This window comes from Gossypium arboreum, unplaced genomic scaffold (genome assembly GCF_025698485.1).
Source record: "Gossypium arboreum isolate Shixiya-1 unplaced genomic scaffold, ASM2569848v2 Contig00209, whole genome shotgun sequence".
Classification (NCBI taxonomy): domain Eukaryota; kingdom Viridiplantae; phylum Streptophyta; class Magnoliopsida; order Malvales; family Malvaceae; genus Gossypium; species Gossypium arboreum.
The window spans coordinates 52,661-74,033 of NW_026440326.1; the positions used below are offsets into that span (position 1 = coordinate 52,661).

Sequence of the window (21,373 nt, forward strand, 5' to 3'; positions counted from 1 at the left end):
GACATTTTAGCGTACTTCGGAAAAAGAGGCCTCGATGGGCCAAAATTGGGCCCAATGGGCTTACGGACCAATATGGGTAAGAGATGGGCAAAGTAGCCTGTCAGTTAGATGGTAGAAACAAACCGCATAAAATTGTTAAGAATTCTGGAATAGCTTATATAGTTACGTAAGTTCTGAAATTACCCGAAGAGCATAATTAAGAAATACCCTTAGGGTTTAAAATGACTAAAATGCATGAATAATTGATACTATATTTTGCATATTATGCTTTTATTGATATCTGTTGCATGGGATTGGGGTATTGATGGAGGAAATCTTGAAAGTGGTTCATCCACGTCTTCAAACTTTGCCTCAACTTATCGATATTTGAGCGGCGTTCTTTCGCCTTTGTGGAGTGTAAATTTGGGTGGGTTGAGATATTCCCCACAAGGAGTGTAGAAGGCTGTGCGGGGGTGTGTAGCGGTTGGTGGGTTGAGTAGTCTCCCAGGATGGGTTTGCATGCATTATTACTACTATTACTTATGTTCTTGAATGGGCCTATGGGCTACTTTGTTATGTAAAAAGGGCTAAGGCCTTACTACATGTCTGAAAGGGCTTACATCCCTTGTGTCTTGTTATCAGTATAGGGCTTAGGCCCAATGGGCTCGAGTGATTTGGGCTTTGGATGGGCTTCAGATATACTGAGTTTTCCCAAACTCACCCCTTCGTCTTCCATCCTTGCGGGTGAGCCCTAGTTGGTGGACTTGGAGTGGCGGGATTGAGTGGCCACGAAGATTGATTGCCGATTTTAAATAAGTTTAGCATTTAATTTGGATTATTTTATTGTGCTCAAAGTTGTAATAAGGCCGCTCTTTTTAATTAATTTTATTTTGGGAATTATTAATTTGGTTAGCACTAGGGTTAGTTTATAAAAACTACTTGTTTTAAAAGATCACGATGACGCATAAAGTTTCCATAAAGTAAATGTTTTTCCAAGAAAATAAATGTTTTCAAAAGCGTTTTCAACCTTAATCATTTTCTTAAAATGAGACATAACCAAAAGGTTTTCTCCAAATCATACTAGATGTTAGAGTGTGGCAATGGCGGCGTGCATGTCTAGGATTGGATCCGAAGGAGCTTGGTACTTAGCGGTCAAGCGGACTCACCTCCTCTTCTTCACGGTTTCCTACGGTGCACGGCTTCGTTCACTTTAACCTACTTTTAAAAGTGTCTTTTACAATCACCAACTAAGATTTTCCAACTAAATGTCTGGAATGTTTTGAACGCTTCGATGTGGCGCATCAGATCTGGTCATAGCGTCTAGGCCGGGTTTGGGGTGTTACAATTTTGTTCTTTAGTTCTTTTTAACAAATTGAATCAAACTATCTAGATGGGGCCAGTTCTTTCTCATTTTTTCTTTGCATATGATTTTGTAATCTATTTGAAATTGAACTTAAAGAATGTTAGGATCCTTAAAGGAATTCTTCACCGCTTTCTTTAGCTTCTCAAGCCATCGAGCCAATGCCCAGAAAACCTGTATTTTCTTTCTGAAGGAGTGGGTGATGATCTTAATAACATGCTAAATAGTTTACTTGGCTTAAAAAGGGCCAAAGATATTGAAATGTATTTGGGTGCGTCGTTATTCCATAACAGAGTTTCTAACTCTACATTGCGGTTTGTGGTAGAATAGGTGCCTAGAAAATTGAGTAATTGGGACGCTAAGCGACTACTGTGGCGAGTAGTGTTACTCTAGTTTTGTCATTCTTATTTATTTACCAAATTATTGCATGCAACCAATGTGCATTTGAAATGTGTTTACGTGTAGATTTAATGATCGGTAAGACAATCCTTATAGGTGTCGGCTAATGGTGGAAAGAGAGTGTCTCTAGTTGGTTGAGACGCTAATTGTCAACCTCGTGCTTGTGGATGATGAGGTCTAAGGCATTTAGAGGATCTGAATACTTCTTCTTCTTTTTTTTGCTAAAATTGGGGTTTAATCAAGTCTCGAAGCATACTGTCTTTTGAGATCGAATTCTTCGATCAAAGTAAGGAATGAAAGTGAGTGCACGAGGAAGGTGTTCAGTAGTATGGAGAGGACTTGCTAAGGTACGACCTGTATTGAGAGAGAATTTATATTGGTCTGTTTGGAACGAGAATTCTGTCTACCGTTGGTAATCATCCACTCATGTACCTTCTCAAATCAATCTTGGAATTCATTAAACCTTTGCAGGTTGCTACTTGGCCAGCTCATCCTCAGCCTTGATAAGAAGGATTCATTTGTTTTTAGAAACTATAGTCCAATTGCAAACCAAGTGTATTTCGAGAGAGAGGAAAAAAGCTGCTGACTAGCTTAATAAGGTGCCTTTAAATAGGAATACAGAGGTTCGGTGTTTGTTATTTTCCCTGAGGAGAGATGTTAGATGAATTTGGGTTTGATAAAGTAGTTGATTTTCCGTTTGTAATTATTTAGTGGAGTTGGTTAGTTTTATTTACACACCAAAAGAAAAGTTTATTGCAACCAAAATTTTCAATAAAAAGAGAAATCAATATAATTATGCAGATCAAACATTTATATTAGAAAATAAATTACTAAATTAGTTTAGTTAACAAAATTGTAAGATAACTTTATTGCTATAATTGATACTAATGTATGTTATCGTAACTAAGGCTTATCCAAAAATAGATATCTTTTACCTTTATAAAACGTAGTAAAAGAAATTAAAAAATCACTAGATCAAAATTTGTAATAAAAAATATCTTCGTATAGTAGCCAACAAGGCAATGGCTCCTCCAAATCAATTATGCTTAGTTTTAGTTATTTTCTTATCAGTTTTTTCCCTTTCTTCTTTGTCAACAAGTGCAATTATTCCAAAGGCTAATGTTTCCCTTTCGATACCTTCATCGCAACTAGTAGAAAATTTATGCAACGGCAAGGCAATTCCAAATCGCAGGTTTTGCCTGAAAGCACTTTCCACTCCCGAAGTCATTGCGGCAATGGATACAACCCAATTAGGAACCCTCATTATGAAATTAGGAGCAGCAAATGCCAAAGCATCGTTGAATGTATATAATGAAATAATTAAGAAACCGAGTTCTCCCGGGCTTTGAAAGCCCTTAATTGTTGCGTTGAGGCATACAAATCATAATCTTATCATTTGAAATGGTATCTTGAGAATTGGTTGAAGATCCCCAAACCGCAAACTATGATGTAGCGATTATAGGTCCCGAAATTGCTAATTGTGAAAAGGAACCGATTAACATAAAGGTTCAAGCACATCGACTCCTTCTTTGGGAATCGATTTATGAAATATTATGTCTCAATGGGATATGAGATAACATCAACTCTGGAGCTTGAAAATCCAAATGAGTATTAGGCAAAAAATTAAGGGAATATGTATAGATAATAATGTGTGAATTTGTCATCTTGATTGATACAATATAATATTGATGACATAGGCGTGTTGCCATTGTTCTTCTTTGTTGAAGCTGTGAATTAATTTAAATAATCAACGTAAAATTATATATTTTTTCATATTCCATTAAGTTAATTAATCCTTAATATTCCAATTATTAGCTAGTCAAAGTAGACTCAGAATCTAACCAAACCGAAATTATATCAACCTTCTTACCACTTCCATTTATGACACTTTTGCAAAAATATGTAGTAATTACACCTATTGTTCCAAGATGAGATTTTTGTAAGAAAGAGTGGTAGTATTCTTGTCTCCCACCCTACTTGTCTTTGTCTTGCATTTCAATTTATTTCTTTCCTTAATTGCCTTCTCCTTAATGCTTTCTTTTAATTCCTTGTATCCAGAAGTACTAGTGAAATTTCCCTTATTATCAAAAGACCAAATCATGGAATCATTACCTCTTAATTGACAAAGCATTATCCTTTGAAAATTACTTTCTTCAACTTCAAGAAAGAATAATGAGTCATTTGTAAAGAAAATATGGGCACAAAAAGATCATTTAAAATGATATTACTAAGATATATTACTCTATCTGTCAAAAAAATGATGCTACTTTGCAGCATTTTGTTGTTCTTAGTAAATTGAAATCAAACCACGCCACCGGATCCATTTTGTTCTTTAGGTTTTTTCAACAAATTCTAATCAAGCTATCTAGATGGGGCCAGTTCTTTCTCATTTGTTCTTTGCATATGATTTCTTAATCTATTCAAAATTGAATTTAAAGAATGTTCAGAACCTTAAAGGAATTCTTCACCGCTTTCTTTAGTTTCTCAAGCGATCGAGCCAATGCCCAGAAAACCAGCATTTTCTTTTCTGAATGAGTGGGTGATGATCTTAGTAACATGCTAAGTAGTTTACTTGGCTTAAAAAGGGCCTAAGATATTGAAATGTATTTGGGTGTATCGTTAATCCATAACAAAGTTTCTAACTCTACATTGCGGTTTGTGGTAGAATAGGTGCCTAGAGAATTGAGTAATTGGGACGCTAAGCAGCCCTCTATGGCAGGTAGTGCTGCTCTAGTTTTGTCTGTTCTTATTTCTTTACCAAATTATTGCATGCAACCAATGTGAATTTCGAAATGTGTTTGCGTGTAGATTGAATAATCGGTAAGACAATCCTTATAGGTGTCGGCTAATGGTGGAAAGAGAGTGTCTCTAGTTGGTTGAGACGCTAATTCTCAACCTCGTGCTTGTGGATGATGAGGTCTAAGGCATTTAGAGGATCTGAATGCTTCTTCTTCTTTTTTTTTGCTAAAATTGGGGTTTAATTAAGTCTCTAAGCATACTGTCTTTTGAGATTGAGTTCTTCGATCGAAGTAAGGAATGAATGTGAGGGCGCCCAAAAGTGTTGCACGAGGAAGGTGTTCAACAGTATGGAGAGCACTTCTAAGGTACGACTCGTATTGAGAGAGAATTTATATTGGTCTATTTGGACCGAAAATTCTATCTACCATTGGTGATCATCCACTCATGTACCCTCTAAAATCAATAATGGAAATCGTTAAACCTTAGCAGGTTGCTACGTGGCCTGCTCATCCTTAGCCCTGAGAAGAAGGATTCATTTGTTTTTAGAAACTATAGTCCAATTGCAAACCAAGTGTATTTCGAGAGAGAGGAAAAAAGCTACTGACTAGCTTAATAAGGTGCCTTTAAATAGGAATCTAGAGGTTCGGTGTTTGTTATTTTCCACGAGGAGAGATGTTAGATGAATTTGGGTTTGATAAAGTAGTTTGTAACATCCGATTTTTGAATTTATTAAGTGGTTTGCAATATTTTATAAAGACTTTAAAATTTTGTATTTGGATGTGAAATTAATATTTTGAGTAAGTAAATGGGTTTGTGGAAGGCCCATGAGTTGGCCAAAACCCTGTTGAATTTTTGAAATTTTGGACTTTAGAGTTAGGGGTTCTGGCTAGGAGGCCTTAAGTAGAGTTGTGGGTAAATTGCATCACAAAAAGAGCCTTGGTTAAGTGGCAAGGGTGACGCCACTAGGCTCCTAGAAAAGTGGCGTGTGGAGCTTTGGGGAAGGCAAGGGATCGATTCCCTATGTTGACAAATAGATGCATTTATTTTTTTTAAGTGCGGGAGGGTAAGTGTTGGAGTTGGTGGATTACGCTAGAGGAGAGTTGGATCGGTTTAAATGCTTGGATTAAGGAGGGATAAGGGAGAGATTTAAGGGATTTGGATGAGGCTAGGAGTTGGCGAATTATGGGAATTGAAGAGGAAAATCGGCGGGGGTATTAGGTTAGTATTTGGCACTTAGGGTGTTGAGTGGTGCCCTTTCTTTACCTTTTGCACCTTAGGATTGTTCTTTTCTCTCTTTTCCTCTCTAGTCGAAACTACCACCTCCCTATTCTTCTTCTTCTATTTTTCTACTTCAAAACTATTCATCAAACACCTTATCATCAAGCACCTTTTCGAAATCACAAAAGCGAAAACACTGTGATCCTTTGCTTGTGCCGATTTCTTCAAAGCCGTGTTCTTCTATGTTCTTTTCTTTTATTAATCTATGATTATCTTTTCTTAATCCTAGATACCGATGACAATTCTACTTCAAGGTTATAGTTCCACATTATCATCTTCTTCACCACCCAAAAGCCAAAAGTACCACTGGTTTAGGGGCTTATAGCCGAAACTTCTTCAAACTCCTAGATTTGGGTTTTACCATTGTTCTAAGGATAAATCTGCACTGGATTGCGTGGAAATCAAGTAGGAGTAAGGGGTAAGTACTTATCATCTCAGATCTGTTCTTATTTTACAAAGTTAAGAAAAGCCGAAATCCCTAAAATATAGAGAGGCTGTCGAATTGGGCATGTGGCTCTAAAGGTTTTTAACTGACGTTTTCTATCAATGATTAGTGTCTTCTTAAGTGTTGGATTAAAGGCGTGGGTTGTTGGAGCAATCGGATTCAGAGCTAGCTACCGTTTTTGGCAAAGAAGGTAAGGTTTCAAAGGCTTTTAGGGATATGGTTCGATCATGGGTGAGTAAGTTTTGGAATTTAGTGATTATAGTTTGTAAATAAGCATTGTGCTAATCAATTGTAGGATATCGAAAGAGATCTCGATAGCGATCGTCATGAATCGGTGTGTCTAGAACACCTTTTCTTAGTTCAATTGGCAAAAAGCGAAATGTCGAAATTCGGCATTTCATAGGCTTGTGAGTATCTGAATGCTCTCAAGACATAGAGTAATTGTTAGATCTAGCACCGCAAAGTGGTAAGTAAGTTTGTGTGACGTTTCAACGTGCTTGAAATAGGGCCTCGATGGGCCAAAAGCGGGCCCAATGGGCTTACTACCAATATGGGCAAGAGGTGGGCAAAGTAACTGTCGGTTAGATGGGAGAATCAAATTGCATATGATTGTTAAGAATTACTAGAATAACATGTGTAGTTGCGTAAGTACGAAATTACCCTAAAGAGCATAATTAAAAAATACCCCTAGGGTTTAAATTGGTTAAAGCGCATGATTGATTAATCTTGTATTTTACATGATATGCATTTATTAATATCTATTGCATGGGATTGGGGTATTGAGGAGGAAGTCTTGAATGTGGTTCATCCACGTCTTGGAGGCTTTGCCTCAATCGATCGATAATTGAGCGGCGTTCTTTGCAAGCTGTGGAGTGTGTAAATTTGGGTGGGTTGAGATATTCCCCACATGGAGTGTAGGGCTAGTACGGGCGATGTAGCGGTTGGTGGGTTGAGTAGTCTCCCAGTTGGGCTTGCATTCATTCTTGATATTGTTACATATGTTCTTGAAGCGGGCTTATGGGCCATCTTGTTATGTTAAAAAGGGCTAAGGCCTTGCTACTATATTCGAAGGGATTTGTTCTCTTGTGTTCGTTATCGAATAGGGCTTAGGCCCAATGGGCTCGGTGATTTGGGCTTTGGATGGGTTTTTCAGATATACTGAGTTTTCCCAAACTCACCCCTTCCTCTTCCATCCTTGCAGGTGAGCCCTAGATAGTGGACTTGGAGCTGGGCGGGATTCAGAGTGGCCATGAAGCTTGATTGCCGATTTTAAATAAGTTTAGCATTTACTTTGGATTATTTTTATTATGCTCAAGGTTGTAATAAGGCCGCTCTTTTTAATTAATTTTATTTTGGGAATTATTAAACTGGTTAGCACTAGGGTTCGTTTTATAAAACTACTTGTTTTAAAAGATCACGATGACGCCTTGAGTAAATGTTTTTTCAAGAAAATAAATATTTTCAGCAAACGTTTACAACCTTAATCAGTTTCTTAAAATGAGACATAACCAAGCGGTTTTTTCCAAAACATACGAGATGTTAGAGTGTGGCAATGGCGGTGTGCATGTCTAGGATTGGATCCGAAGGGAGCTTGGTACTTAGCGGTCAACGGACTCACCTCCTCTCCTTCTGGTTTCCTACCCGGTGCCTGACTTCGTTCACTTTAACCTACTTTTAAAAGTGTCTTTACAACACTAACTAAGTTTTCCAACTAAGTAATCTGGAATGTTTTGAACGCTTCGATGTGGCGATCGATCCGGTCATAACGTCTAGGCCGGGTTTGGGGTGTTACATTTAGTGGTATCGAGCACTGGTTGCAACAACTCTACTGTGGATCGGTCCGAAAATCTTTTAAAAAAATTTTAAGTTTTTCAAATATGTTCAAAATTTTTCTATTGAGCGAGGTTAAATCAATAGTTTTAAAATGAAAGTGTTTTCAAATGAAATCTTTTACTTTGGTAAACAAAACATGGGTTTTATGAATCGATAAGGAAGTGGCACACTGAATCCCGACACCAAGTCTATAAGTGTTCTTTTTCATTTTAAATATTTATATGGAACCGGATGGAAATAATCTTCGTAGATAATCTTGAGCCTTAGAGATAGTGCTATTGATAATGTAGTATTAAGGCTACAAAACTGGGACCGTAGCTAAACTATGATTGCGCAAAAATAACTCTGAAACTCTATCTGTTCATAAGACATTCTGTAATAAACAGTGAAATCAGTACACTAATGTTATGAAATTCGTAATCAGATAAATCATTATGAGTACAAGGGCTACTCGAGGAAGAGGCCGTGGTCGAGGCCGAGGTAGCACTCAAGCTGGATCTGCGTCATCTAAACACATGCCAGCTGGCGAGGTACGTCCACCACCGGTTGATGAAAATGGGCCGTATGATCGGGCCGCAGGGGATGACGCTTTGTCTCGTGCCATGTTGAGGGTTTTGGAAAGGGTGGTAGGAGCTAACGTCGGGCCCATGAATAGGGGTCTATTTCGAACGACTTGAACCAATGAATGAGATTTTAGGGCGATCTGGAGTGGCCCCAAATGTGGCCGAATCTTGGTTGGAAGACACAGAGCGGATCATGGGCGACTGGACCTTTCGATGAGAGCGAAGTTGAAAAGGCGGTGTCGTTCTTTGCGGGATGAAGCATATCGGTGGTGGATTCTTGTGAGAGAAGGTACCCCGGTGAGAGGGTAACATGGGAGCTGTTCAAGCAGACCTTTAAGGCAAAATATGTTGGAGCTAGCTATGTGGATGCACGCAGAAAGGAGTTCTGAATCGACTCGTGGAAATAAGACCATTCTTTGAATATGAGGCGGAGTTTCTACGATTGAGTCGGTATGCTAATGGCATCGTTTCCATTGAATCTGGCGCAGCGTTCGTTTTGAGGATGGTCTCGAGATGAGTTAAGGGTGCTCATAGCTCATGAGAGAGCGAGATTTATTTGTCTTGGTAGAGAAGGCTAAGATAGCGAAGAGGTGAAACAAACCGAACGGAAGAATCGTGATAAGGATCGAAATCGGTTCAAGAGGGATCTTTGGACCGATGGGTGCCGCAAATCGAAATGTTAAGAGAGCTAGGATGGAGGAACGGTTCGAGCGGCCCAGTGAACACGGTAGACCGCAAGCTTGTGGAGATTACGGCGAGAATGCATCAAGGAGAGTCTTTGGAAGCGTTAAGGGCTTGTCTTCGTTGTGGGTCTAAGGAGCATAGGATTAAGGATTGTCCTAGGAGGGCCACTCGGGCTCGGGGCCGAGGGGCTGTCTGACGACCGCTCAACTTGTGAGGATGGACCGCCGCCGCCAAGAGGTCGTGGACAAGGTCGCGGTGGTAATGGCCTTGGACGTGGGGCACCGGCGTAGGGTATTGGTAACGCGGATGCTCGTCGGCCACTTTCGTGTATCTTTGCTCGTCGCCCATGAGGAGGGTGCCTTTTGATGTCATAACTGCACGTTTTTATCTATGGTGTACCTTATCTTCGCTCGATTGATGTGGGATCAACCCATTCATATGTGGCATATAACATTTCGGGCATCGGGCGTGCATTCCGAGGAGACCGTATGTGGGGTGTCGTGATAAGTCCTTTGGGTCATTCGGTTAAGGTAGAGAAACTCTTCAAGGAGGTGCCTCGGAGATTCAAGCGGGTTTTTCGTGGGGATTTGATGGAGTTCTTGTTTGAAGAATTCGATTTGATACTAGAGATGGATTGGTTGACCAAGCATAAGGCAACTTTGGATTGTGCAGACTAAGAGGATGGTGTTAAGGATCACAATGATGAAGAGGCAATGATTATTGGAGAATGAAGGGATTACTTATCCAATGTAGTATCGACGTTGAGGGTTGAGAAACCGATGCTAAGGGATGCGAGGCATATCTCGCCTTTGGTAAGCCAAGTTGGCGAGGATTTGACTGTGGAAACCATCGAGGCAGTAGGGAATTCGGATGTTTTTCGGAAGAGCTTCGGATTATCTCCGAATCGGGAAGTTGAGTTTGGAATCGATTTGTTGCTCGGAACACTCGGTATCTATTGCACCCTATAGGATGGCAAGAAGGAGTTAGTGGAGTGAAGGCTCAAATTCAAGAGTTGTTAGATAGAGGCTTCATTAGGCCTAGTGTGTCTCCTTGGGGAGCACCGGTCTTGTTTGTGAAGAAAAGGGCGGAATGATGCGCATGTGCATCGATTATCGCCATTGAACAAGCGGCGATTAAGAATAAGTATCCACTACCAAGGATTGATGATCTGTTCGATCAACTGAGAGGAGCTTCGGTATTCTCCAAAATCGATCTTCGTTCTGAATACCATCAGCTAAGGGTAAAAGAAGGGGATATTCACAAAACAGCATTTCGAACTCGATATGGACATTATGAGTTTGTGGTCATGCCGTTTGGGCTGACGAACGCACCTGCAGCTTTTATAGATCTGATGAATCGAGTATTCCAACCTTACTTGGATCGGTTCGTAGTCGTCTTTATCGATGTTATCCTGGTATACTCTGAAACAGAGGCGAAGCATGATGAGCATCTCCGTATTATGCTGCAAGTGTTAAGGGAAAAGGAGCTCTATGCGAAATTCAGCAAGTGCGAAATTAAGGTAGATCCTCGTAAAATTGAAGCAATTCTGGAATGAAAGCCACCGAGGTCAGTATCGAAAATTCGGAGTTTCCTAGGGTTGGCAGGTTACTACAGAAGGTTTGTGGAGGGTTTCTCGGTGATGGCGGCACCTTGTCAAAACTCATAAGGAAAGGAGTACCATTTGTGCGGACCGAGAAAAAAGACAAAAAGCTTTTGATCGGTTGAAAAGGTATTGACCAAGCGCCGGTGTTGATTCAACCGGTGTATGGGAAGGACTTTCCTGTATATCGCGATGCGTCACATGTGGGGTTAGGTTGCGTACTGATGCAAGAGGGCAAGGTGGTCGCTTACGCATCGCGACAGCTTAAGGCTCATGAGGTGAATTACCCTACGCATGATTTGGAGCTAGCAGCAGTGATTTTTGCGTTAAAAATTTGGAAACACTACTTATATGGGGAGAAGTGCATCATATACACAGATCATAAGAGCCTAAAGTATTTGTTGACTCAGAAGAAGTTGAATCTTAGGCAACGAAGATGGGTGGAGTTGCTTAAAGACTACGACTGTTCGATAGAGTACCACCCAGGAAAGGCTAATGTGGTGGCGGATGCATTGAGTCGAAGGGTTGTTAATGATTTGAGAGCCTTGTTTGCACGATTAAGTCTATACGACGATGGAAGCTTGTTGGCAGAACTGCAAGTAAGGCCTACTTGGACTGAGCAGATTAAGGAAAAATAGTTGAAGGGCGATTCATTAGCTCTTGGTTCCAAAGAGGTTAAGAGTGGTGAGAACGAGGATTTTGGGTTGAACATGAAGGAGTTTCGTGCTTTGTGGAAGGGTTTGTATTCCAAAGGACCACGAATTGAGGCGATTAATTCTAAAAGAGGCTCATGGTGGACTCTGTGCCATGCATCTGGAGGGAATAAGTTATATCGAGACTTGCGAGAGATGTCTTGGTGGTGATTAAAACGAGAGGTGGTGAATTTGTTGGGAAATGTCGGCGTGCGGCGGAGTTAAGGTGAGCACCAATTGCCGTCGGGATTCTCGCAACTGTGAAAATTCCACTATGGAAGTGGGAGAGAGTAACAATGGACTTTGTGAGTGGGTTACCTTTGACACCCACCAAGAAAGATTCGGTGTGGGTAGTTGTGGATAGGTTAACAAAATCGCTCATTTCATACTGTTCGCACCGACTACTCACTTGCAAAAGTTGGCCAAGTTATATGTGGCGGAGGTAGTGCGATTGCATGGGGTGCCAGTGTCAATAATTTCGATCGAGACCCTAGGTTTACATCTCGGTTCGGAAGAAGGCGCAAGAAGCGTGGGGTACGATTGGATTTTAGCATTGCTTTTCACCCACGATGATGGACGATCTGAAAGGGTTATTCAGGTTCTGGAAGATATATTGAGAGGTTGTATCATTGATTTTCGTGGAAGTTGGGAGGACTACTTGCCATTAGCGGAGTTTGCTTATAATAACAGCTATCAAGCAAGTATTCAGATGGCTCCATATGAAGCGCTTTATGGGCGAAGATGTTGTACGCCGATTTGTTGTACAGACTTGGGTGAACGACGAGTGCTTGGACCGGAATTGGTGGCAGACACTGAAAGCAAGGTTAGGCTGATTAGGGAACGGTTAAAGGTGACATCGGATAGACAGAAGTCGTATACGGATCTGAAGCGTAAAGAGATTGAGTTCGCTGTTGGGGATATAGTTTTCTTGAAGGTTTCCTCTTGGAAGAAAATTTTGAGATTTGGTAAGAAGGGTAAGTTGAGCCCACGGTTTATTGGGCCTTACCGAATTGTTAGCGGGTTGGACCGGTGGCTTATCACTAGAGTTACCACGAAGCGCATCGTATCCACGACGTTTTTCATGTATCCATCTTTGGCGGTATCGATCGACCCAACTCATATCATACCGATTCGTAAATCGAGGTACGATCGATTTAACTTTCAAGAGAAACGTGCAAGTACTTGATCGTGACGTCAAGGTGTTGAGAAGGAAATCAGTTCCACTAGTGAAAGTACTTTGGAGGAACCATGGCAAGGAAGAAGCTACTTGGGAGGCCGAGGAGGCTATCGTCAACAAGTACCCTCAACTGTTCTAATAAGGTAAAATTTCGAGGATGAAATTTCTTTAAGGAGGGTAGAGTTGTAACATCCGATTTTCAGATTTATTAAGTGGTTTGCAATATTTTATAAATACTTTAAAATTTTGTATTTGGATGTGAAATTAATATTTTGAGTAAGTAAATGGGTTTGTGGAAGGCCCATGAGTTGGCCAAAACCCTGTTGAATTTTTGAAATTTTGGACTTTGGAGTTAGGGGTTCTGGCTAGGAGGCCTTAAGTAGAGTTGTGGCTAAATTGCATCACAAAAAGAGCCTTGGTTAAGTGGCAAGGGTGACGCCACTAGGCTCCTAGAAAAGTGGCATGTGGAGCTTTGGGGAAGGCAAGGGATCGATTCCCTATGTTGACAAATAGATGCATTTATTTTTTTTAAGTGCAGGAGGGGTAAGTGTTGGAGTTCGGTGGATTACGCTAGAGGAGAGTTGGATCGGTTTAAGCGCTTGGATTAAGGAGGGATAAGGGAGAGATTTAAGGGATTTGGATGAGGCTAGGAGTTGGCGAATTATGGGAATTGAAGAGGGAAAATCGGCAGGGGGTATTAGGTTAGTATTTCGGCACTTAGGGTGTTGAGTGGTGCCCTTTTCTTCTGCTTTTGCACCTTAGGATTGTTCTTTTCTCTCTTTTTCCTCTCTAGTCGAAACTACCACCTCCCCTATTCTTCTTCTTCTATTTTTTCTACTTCAAAACTATTCATCAAACACCTTATCATCAAGACCTTTGCCGAAATCACAAAAGCCGAAAACCTGTGATCACTGCTTGTGCTGATTTCTTCAAAGCCAGGTTCTTCTATGTTCTTTTGTTTTTATTAATCTACGATTATCTTTTATTAATCCTAGATACCTGACAGCAATTCTACTTCAAGGTTATAGTTCCACATTATCATCTTCTTCACCACCCAAAAGCCGAAAGTACCCTTTGGTTTAGGGGCTTTAGTGAAACTTCTTCAAACTCCTGGATTTGGGTTTTACCATTGTTCTAAGGATAAATCTGCACTGGATTGCGTGGATATCAAGTAGGAGTAAGGGGTAAGTACTTATCATCTCAGATCTGTTCTTATTTTGCAAAGTTAAGAAAAGCCGAAATCCCTAAAATATAGAGAGGCTGTCGAATTGGGCATGTGGCTCTAAAGGTTTTTAAGCGACGTTTTCATCAATGATTAGTGTCTTCTTAAGTGTTGGATTAAAGGCGTGGGTTGTTGGAGCAATCGATTGAGAGCTAGCTACCGCTTTTGGCAAAGAAGGTAAGGTTTCAAAGGCTTTTAGGGATATGGTTCGATCATGGGTGAGTAAGTTTTGGAATTTAGTGATTATAGTTTGTAAATAAGCACTTGTGCTAATCAATTGTAGGATATAGAAAGAGATCTCATTAGCGATTAAATGCATGAATCGGTGTGTCTAGAAACGACTTTTCTTAGTTCAATTCAAAAAAAGCGAAATGTCGAAATTAGGCATTTCATAGGCTTGTGAGTATGCGAATGCTCTCAAGACATAGAGTAATTGTTAGATCTAGCACCGCAAAGTGGTAAGTAAGTTTGTGTGACATTTCAAGCGTGCTTGAAAATAGGGCCTCGATGGGCCAAAAGCGGGCCCAATGGGCTTACTACCCAATGGGCTTACTACCAATATGGGCAAGAGGTGGGCAAAGTAGCTGTCGGTTAGATGGGAGAATCAAATTGCATATGATTGTTAAGAATTCTGGAATAATGTGTGTAGTTACGTAAGTACTGAAATTACCCCTAAAGAGCATAATTAAAATACCCCTAGGGTTTAAATTGTTTAAACCGCATGATTGATTAATATTGTATTTTACATGATATGCATTTATTAATATCATTGCATGGGATTGGGGTATTGAGGAGGAAATCTTGAATGTGGTTCATCCACATCTTGGAGGCTTTGCCTCAATCGATGATAATTGAGCGGCGTTCTTTGCAAGCTGTGGAGTGTAAATTTGGGTGGGTTGAGATATTCCCACATGGAGTGTAGGGTGGTGCGAGGCGGTGTAGCGGATGGTGGGTTGAGTAGTCTCCCAGTTGGGCTTGCATTCATTCTTGATATTGTTACATATGTTCTTGAAGCGGGCCTATGGGCCATCTTGTTATGTTAAAAGGGCTAAGGCCTTGCTCTTGTGATTACGAAAGGGCTTTGTTCTCTTGTGTCTTGTTATCTGAATAGGGCTTAGGCCCAATGGGCTCGAGCTGATTTGGGCTTTGGATGAGTTTTCTGTATACACTGAGTTTTCCCAAACCCACCCCTTCCTCTTCCATCCTTGCAGATGAGCCTAGATAGTGGACTTGAGTCAAGGGATTGAGTGGCTATGAAGCTTGATTGCCGATTTTAAATAAGTTTAGCATTTAATTTGGATTATTTTTATTATGCTCAAGGTTGTAATAAGGCCGCTCTTTTTAATTAATTTTATTTTGGGAATTATTAAACTGGTTAGCACTAGGGTTCGTTTTATAAAAACTACTTGTTTTAAAAGATCACGATGACGCGCAGAGTAAATGTTTTTTTCAAGAAAATAAATATTTTCAGCAAATGTTTTACAACCTTAATCAGTTTCTTAAAATGAGACATAACCAAACGGTTTTTTTTCCAAAACATACGAGATGTTAGAGTGTGGCAATGGCGGTGTGCATGTCTAGGATTGGATCCGAAGGGAGCTTGGTACTTAAGCAATCCGACGGACTCACCTCCTCTCCTTCTGGTTTCCTACGGTGTACGACTTCCGTTCACTTTAACCTACTTTTAAAAGTGTCTTTACAACACCAACTAAGTTTTCCAACTAAAATGTCTGGAATGTTTTGAACGCTTCGATGTGGCGCATCGATCCGGTCATAACGTCTAGGTAGGGTTTGGGGTGTTACATAGTTGATCTTCATTTGTAATTATTTAGTGGAGTTGGTTAGTTTTATTCACACACCAAAAGAAAAGTTTATTGCAACCAAAATTTTCAATAAAAGATAAATCAATATAATTATGCAGTCAAACATTTATATTAGAAAATAAAATACTAAATTTGTTTAGTTAACAAAATTGTAAAATAACTTTATTGTTATAATTGATACTAATGTATGTTATCGTAACTAAGACTTATCTAAAAATAGATTTGTTTTACCTTTATAAAAGCGTAGTAAAAGAAATTAAAAAATCACAAGATCAAAATTTGTAATAAAAAATATCTTCGTATAGCAGTCAACAAGGCAATGGCTCCTCCAAATCAATTATGCTTAGTTTTAGTTATTTTTTTATCAGTTTTTTCGCTTTCTTCTTTGTCAACAAGTGCAATTTTTCCAAAGGCTAATGTTTCCCTTTCGATACCTTCATCGCAACTAGTAGAAAATTTCTGCAACGGCAAGGCAATTCAAAACCGCAGGTTTTGCCTGAAAGCACTTTCCACTCCCGAAGTTATTGCGGCAATGGATACAACCCAATTAGGAACCCTCATTATGAAATTAGGAGCAGCAAATGCCAAAGCAACGTTGAATGTATATAATGAAATAATTAAGAAACCAGGTTCTCCCCAGTCTTTGAAAGCCCTTAATTGTTGCGTTGAGGCATACAAATACGCAATCTTATCATTTGAAATGGTATCTTCAGAATTGGTTGAAGATCCCCAAACCGCAAACTATGATGTAGCAGTTATAGGTCCCGAAATTGCTAATTGTGAAAAGGAACTGATTAACGCAAAGGTTCAATCACCTCGACTCCTTGCTGGGAATCGATTTATAAAATATTATGTCTCAATGGGATATGAGATAACATCAACTCTAGAGCTTGAAAATCCAAATGAGTATTAGGCAAAAAATTAAGGGAATATGTATAGATAATAATGTGTGAATTTGTTATCTTGATTGATACAATATAATATTGATGGCATAGGCGTGTTGCCATTGTTGCTGCTATTGAAACTGTGAATTAATTTAAATAATCACTGTAAAATTATATATTTTTTCATATTCCATTAAGTTAATTAATCCTTAATATTCCAATTATTAGCTATTCAAAGTGGACTCAGAATCTAACCAAACCGAAAATATCAACCTTCTTACCTCTTTCATTTATGACGCTTTTGCAAAAATATGTAGCAATTACACCTATTGTTCCAAGATGAGATTTTTGTAAGAAAGAGCTGGTAGAATTTACCGTCTCCCACCCTATTTGTGTTGTACTATATTTCAGTTTATTTCTTTCCTTAATTGCCTTCTCCTTAATGTTTTCTTTTAATTCCTTGCATCCAGAAGTACTAGTGAACTTTCCCTTATTATCAAAAGACCAAATCATGGAATCATTACCTCTTAATTGACAAAGCATTATCCCTTTAAAATTACTTTCTTCAACTTCAAGAAAGAATAATGAGTCATTTGTAAAGAAAATATGGGTACAAAAAGATTATTTAAATTGATATTACTAAGATATTTTACTCTATCTGTCGAAAAAAAATGATGCTACTTTGCAGCATTTTGTTGTTCTTAGTAAATTGAAATCAAACCACGCCACCGGATCCATTTTGTTCTTTAGGTTTTTTTAACAAATTGTAATCAAGCTATCTAGATAGGGCCAGTTCTTTCTCATTTGTTCTTTGCATATGATTTCTTAATCTATTCGAAATTGAATTTAAAGAATGTTCAGAACCTTACAGGAATTCTTCACCACTTTCTTTAGTTTCTCAAGCGATCGAGCCAATGCCCAGAAAACCAACATTTTCTTTTCTGAATGAGTGGGTGATGATCTTAGTAACATGCTAAGTAGTTTACTTGGCTCAAAAAGGGCCTAAGATATTGAAATGTATTTGGGTGTATCGTTAATCCATAACAGAGTTTCTAACTCTACATTGCGGTTTGTGGTAGAATAGGTGCCTAGAGAATTGAGTAATTGGGACGCTAAGCGACCTCTATGGCGTGTAGTCTTTGCTCTAGTTTTGTCTGTTCTTATTTCTTTACCAAATTATTGCATGCAACCAATGTGAATTTCGAAATGTGTTTGCGTGTAGATTGAATGATCGGTAAGACAATCCATATAGGTGTCGGCTAATGGTGGAAGAGAGTGTCTCTAGTTTGTTGAGACGCTAATTCTCAACCTCGTGCTTGTGGATGATGAGGTCTAAGGCATTTAGAGGATCTGAATACTTCTTCTTCTTCTTTTTGCTAAAATTGGGGTTTAATCAAGTCTCTAAGCATACTGTCTTTTGAGATTGAGTTCTTCGATCGAAGTAAGGAATGAAAGTGAGGCGCCAAAAGTGTTGCACGAGGAAGGTGTTCAACAAGATGGAGAGCACTTCTAAGGTACGACTTCGTATTGAGAGAGAATTTATATTGGTCTATTTGGACCGAAAATTCTATCTACCGTTGGTGATCATCCACTCATGTACCTTCTGAATTCAATAATGGAAATCGTTAAACCTTTGCAGGTTGCTAAGTAGCCTGCTCATCCTTAGCCCTGAGAAGAAGGATTCATTTGTTTTTAGAAACTATAGTCCAATTGCAAACCAAGTGTATTTCGAGAGAGAGGAAAAAAGCTGCTGACTAGCTTAATAAGGTGCCTTTAAATAGGAATACAGAGGTTCAGGTGTTTTTTATTTTCCCTGAGGAGAGATGTTAGATGAATTTGGGTTTGATAAAGTAGTTGATCTTCTGTTTGTAATTATTTAGTGGAGTTGGTTAGTTTTATTCATACACTAAAAGCAAAGTTTATTGCAACCAAAATTTTCAATAAAAAGAGAAATCAATATAATTGTACAGTCAAACATTTATATTAGAAAATAAATTACTAAATTTGTTTCGTTAACAAAATTGTAAAATAACTTTATTGTTATAATTGATACTAATGTAAGTTATCGTAACTAAGACTTATCCAAAAATAGATTTGTTTTACCTTTCTAAAACGTAGTAAAAGAAAAAAAATCATAAGATCAAAATTTGTAATAAAAAAATATCTTCTTATAGTAAGCAACAAGGCAATGCCTCCTCTAAATCAATTATGCTTAGTTTTAGTTATTTTCTTATTAGTCTTTTCACTTCCTTCTTTGTCAACAAGTGCAATTATTCCAAAGGCTAATGTTTCCCTTTCGATACCTTCATCGCAACTAGTAGAAAATTTATGCAACGACAAGGCAATTCAAAATCGCAGATTTTGCTTGAAAGCACTTTCCACTCCCGAAGTTATTGTGGCAATGGATACAACCCAATTAGGAACCCTCATTATGAAATTAGGAGCAGCAAATGCCAAAGCAACGTTGAATGTATATAATGAAATAATTAAGAAACTAGGTTTTCCCCAAGCTTTGAAAGCCCTTAATTGTTGCGTTAAGGCATACAAATACGCAATCTTATCATTTGAAATGGTATCTTCAGAATTGGTTGAAGATCCCCAAACCTCAAACTATGATGTAGCTGTTATAGGTCCCGAAATTGCTAATTGTGAAAAGGAACTGATTAATGCAAAGGTTCAAGCACCCCGGCTCCTTGCTGGGAATCGATTTATGAAATATTATGTCTCAATGGGATATGAGATAACATCAACTCTGGAGCTTGAAAATCCAAATGAGTATTAGGCAAAAAATTAACGGAATATGTATAGATAGTAATGTGTGAATTTTTTATCTTGATTGATACAATATAATATTGATGGCATAGGCGTGTTGCCATTGTTGCTGCTGTTGAAACTATGAATTAATTTAAATAATCACTGTAAAATTATATATTTTTTTCATATTCCATTAAGTTAGTTAATCCTTAATATTCTAATTATTAGCTATTCAAAGTGGACTCAAAATCTAACCAAACCGAAATAATATCAACCTTCTTACCTCTTCTATGTATGACACTTGTGCAAAAATATGTATTAATTACACCTATTGTTACAAGATGAGATTTTTGTAAGAAAGAGCTGGTAGTATTTACCGTCTCCCACCCTACTTGTGCTGTACTGCATTTAAGTTTATTTCCTTCCTTAATTGCCTTCTCCTTAATGCTTTCTTTTAATTCCTTGCATCCAGAAGTACTAGTGAACTTTCCCTTATTATTAAAAGACCAAATCATGGAATCATTACCTCTTAATTGACAAAGCATTATCCTTTGAAAACTACTTTCTTCAACTTCAAGAAAGAATAATGAGTCATTTGTAAAGAAAATATGAGAACAAAAAGATTATTTAAATAGATAATACTAAGATATTTTACTCTATCTGTCGAAAAAAATGATGCTACTTTGCAGCATTTTATTGTTCTTAGTAAATTGAAATCAAACCACGCCACCGGATCCATTTTGTTCTTTAGGTTTTTTCAACAAATTGTAATCAAGCTATCTAGATGGGGCCAGTTCTTTCTCATTTGTTCTTTGCATATGATTTCTTAATCTATTCGAAATTGAATTTAAAGAATGTTCAGAACCTTACAGGAATTCTTCACCGTTTCTTTAGTTTCTCAAGCGATCGAGCCAATGCCCAGAAAATCAGCATTTTCTTTTCTGAATGAGTGGGTGATGATCTTAGTAACATGCTAAGTAGTTTAGTTGGCTTAAAAAGGGCCTCAGATATTGAAATGTATTTGGGTGTATCGTTAATCCATAACAGAGTTTCTAACTCTACATTGCGGTTTGTGGTAGAATAGGTGCCTAGAGAATTGAGTAATTGGGACGCTAAGCAGCCCTCTATGGCAGGTAGTGCTGCTCTAGTTTTGTCTGTTCTTATTTCTTTACCAAATTATTGCATGCAACCAATGTGAATTTCGAAATGTGTTTGCGTGTAGATTGAATGATCGGTAAGACAATCCATATAGGTGTCGGCTAATGGTGGAAAGAGAGTGTCTCTAGTTTGTTGAGACGCTAATTCTCAACCTCGTGCTTGTGGATGATGAGGTCTAAGGCATTTAGAGGATCTGAATACTTCTTCTTCTTCTTTTTGCTAAAATTGGGGTTTAATCAAGTCTCTAAGCATACTGTCTTTTGAGATTGAGTTCTTCGATCGAAGTAAGGAATGAAAGTGAGGGCGCCCAAAAGTGTTGCACGAGGAAGGTGTTCAACAGTATGGAGAGCACTTCTAAGGTACGACTCGTATTGAGAGAGAATTTATATTGGTCTATTTGGACCGAAAATTCTATCTACCGTTGGTGATCATCCACTCATGTACCTTCTGAATTCAATAATGGAAATCGTTAAACCTTTGCAGGTTGCTACGTGGCCTGCTCATCCTTAGCCCTGAGAAGAAGGATTCATTTGTTTTGAAACTATAGTCCAATTGCAAACCAAGTGTATTTTGAAAGAGAGGAAAAAAGCTGTTGACTAGCTTAATAAGGTGCCTTTAAATAGGAATACAGAGGTCCAGGTGTTTGTTATTTTCCCTGAGGAGAGATGTTAGATGAATTTGGGTTTGATAAAGTAGTTGATTTTCCGTTTGTAATTATTTAGTGGAGTTGGTTAGTTTTATTTACACACCAAAAGAAAAGTTTATTGCAACCAAAAATTTCAA

The 21,373-nt window shown here is 38.6% G+C and overlaps 2 protein-coding genes across 2 annotated transcripts; both read left to right on the plus strand.

Moving 5' to 3' along the window:
• The first annotated feature begins 16,113 nt into the window (after positions 1 to 16,113).
• LOC108450915 (uncharacterized) lies at positions 16,114 to 16,707 on the plus strand. Its single transcript, XM_017748679.1, has one exon. The coding sequence runs from the start codon at positions 16,114 to 16,116 to the stop codon at positions 16,705 to 16,707; it is 594 nt and encodes a 197-aa protein (XP_017604168.1).
• A 2,159-nt stretch (positions 16,708 to 18,866) lies between these two features.
• Positions 18,867 to 19,460, plus strand: LOC108450914 (uncharacterized). Its single transcript, XM_053024857.1, has one exon. It carries the CDS (start codon positions 18,867 to 18,869, stop codon positions 19,458 to 19,460), a length of 594 nt encoding a protein of 197 aa, XP_052880817.1.
• The last annotated feature ends 1,913 nt before the right edge of the window (positions 19,461 to 21,373 follow it).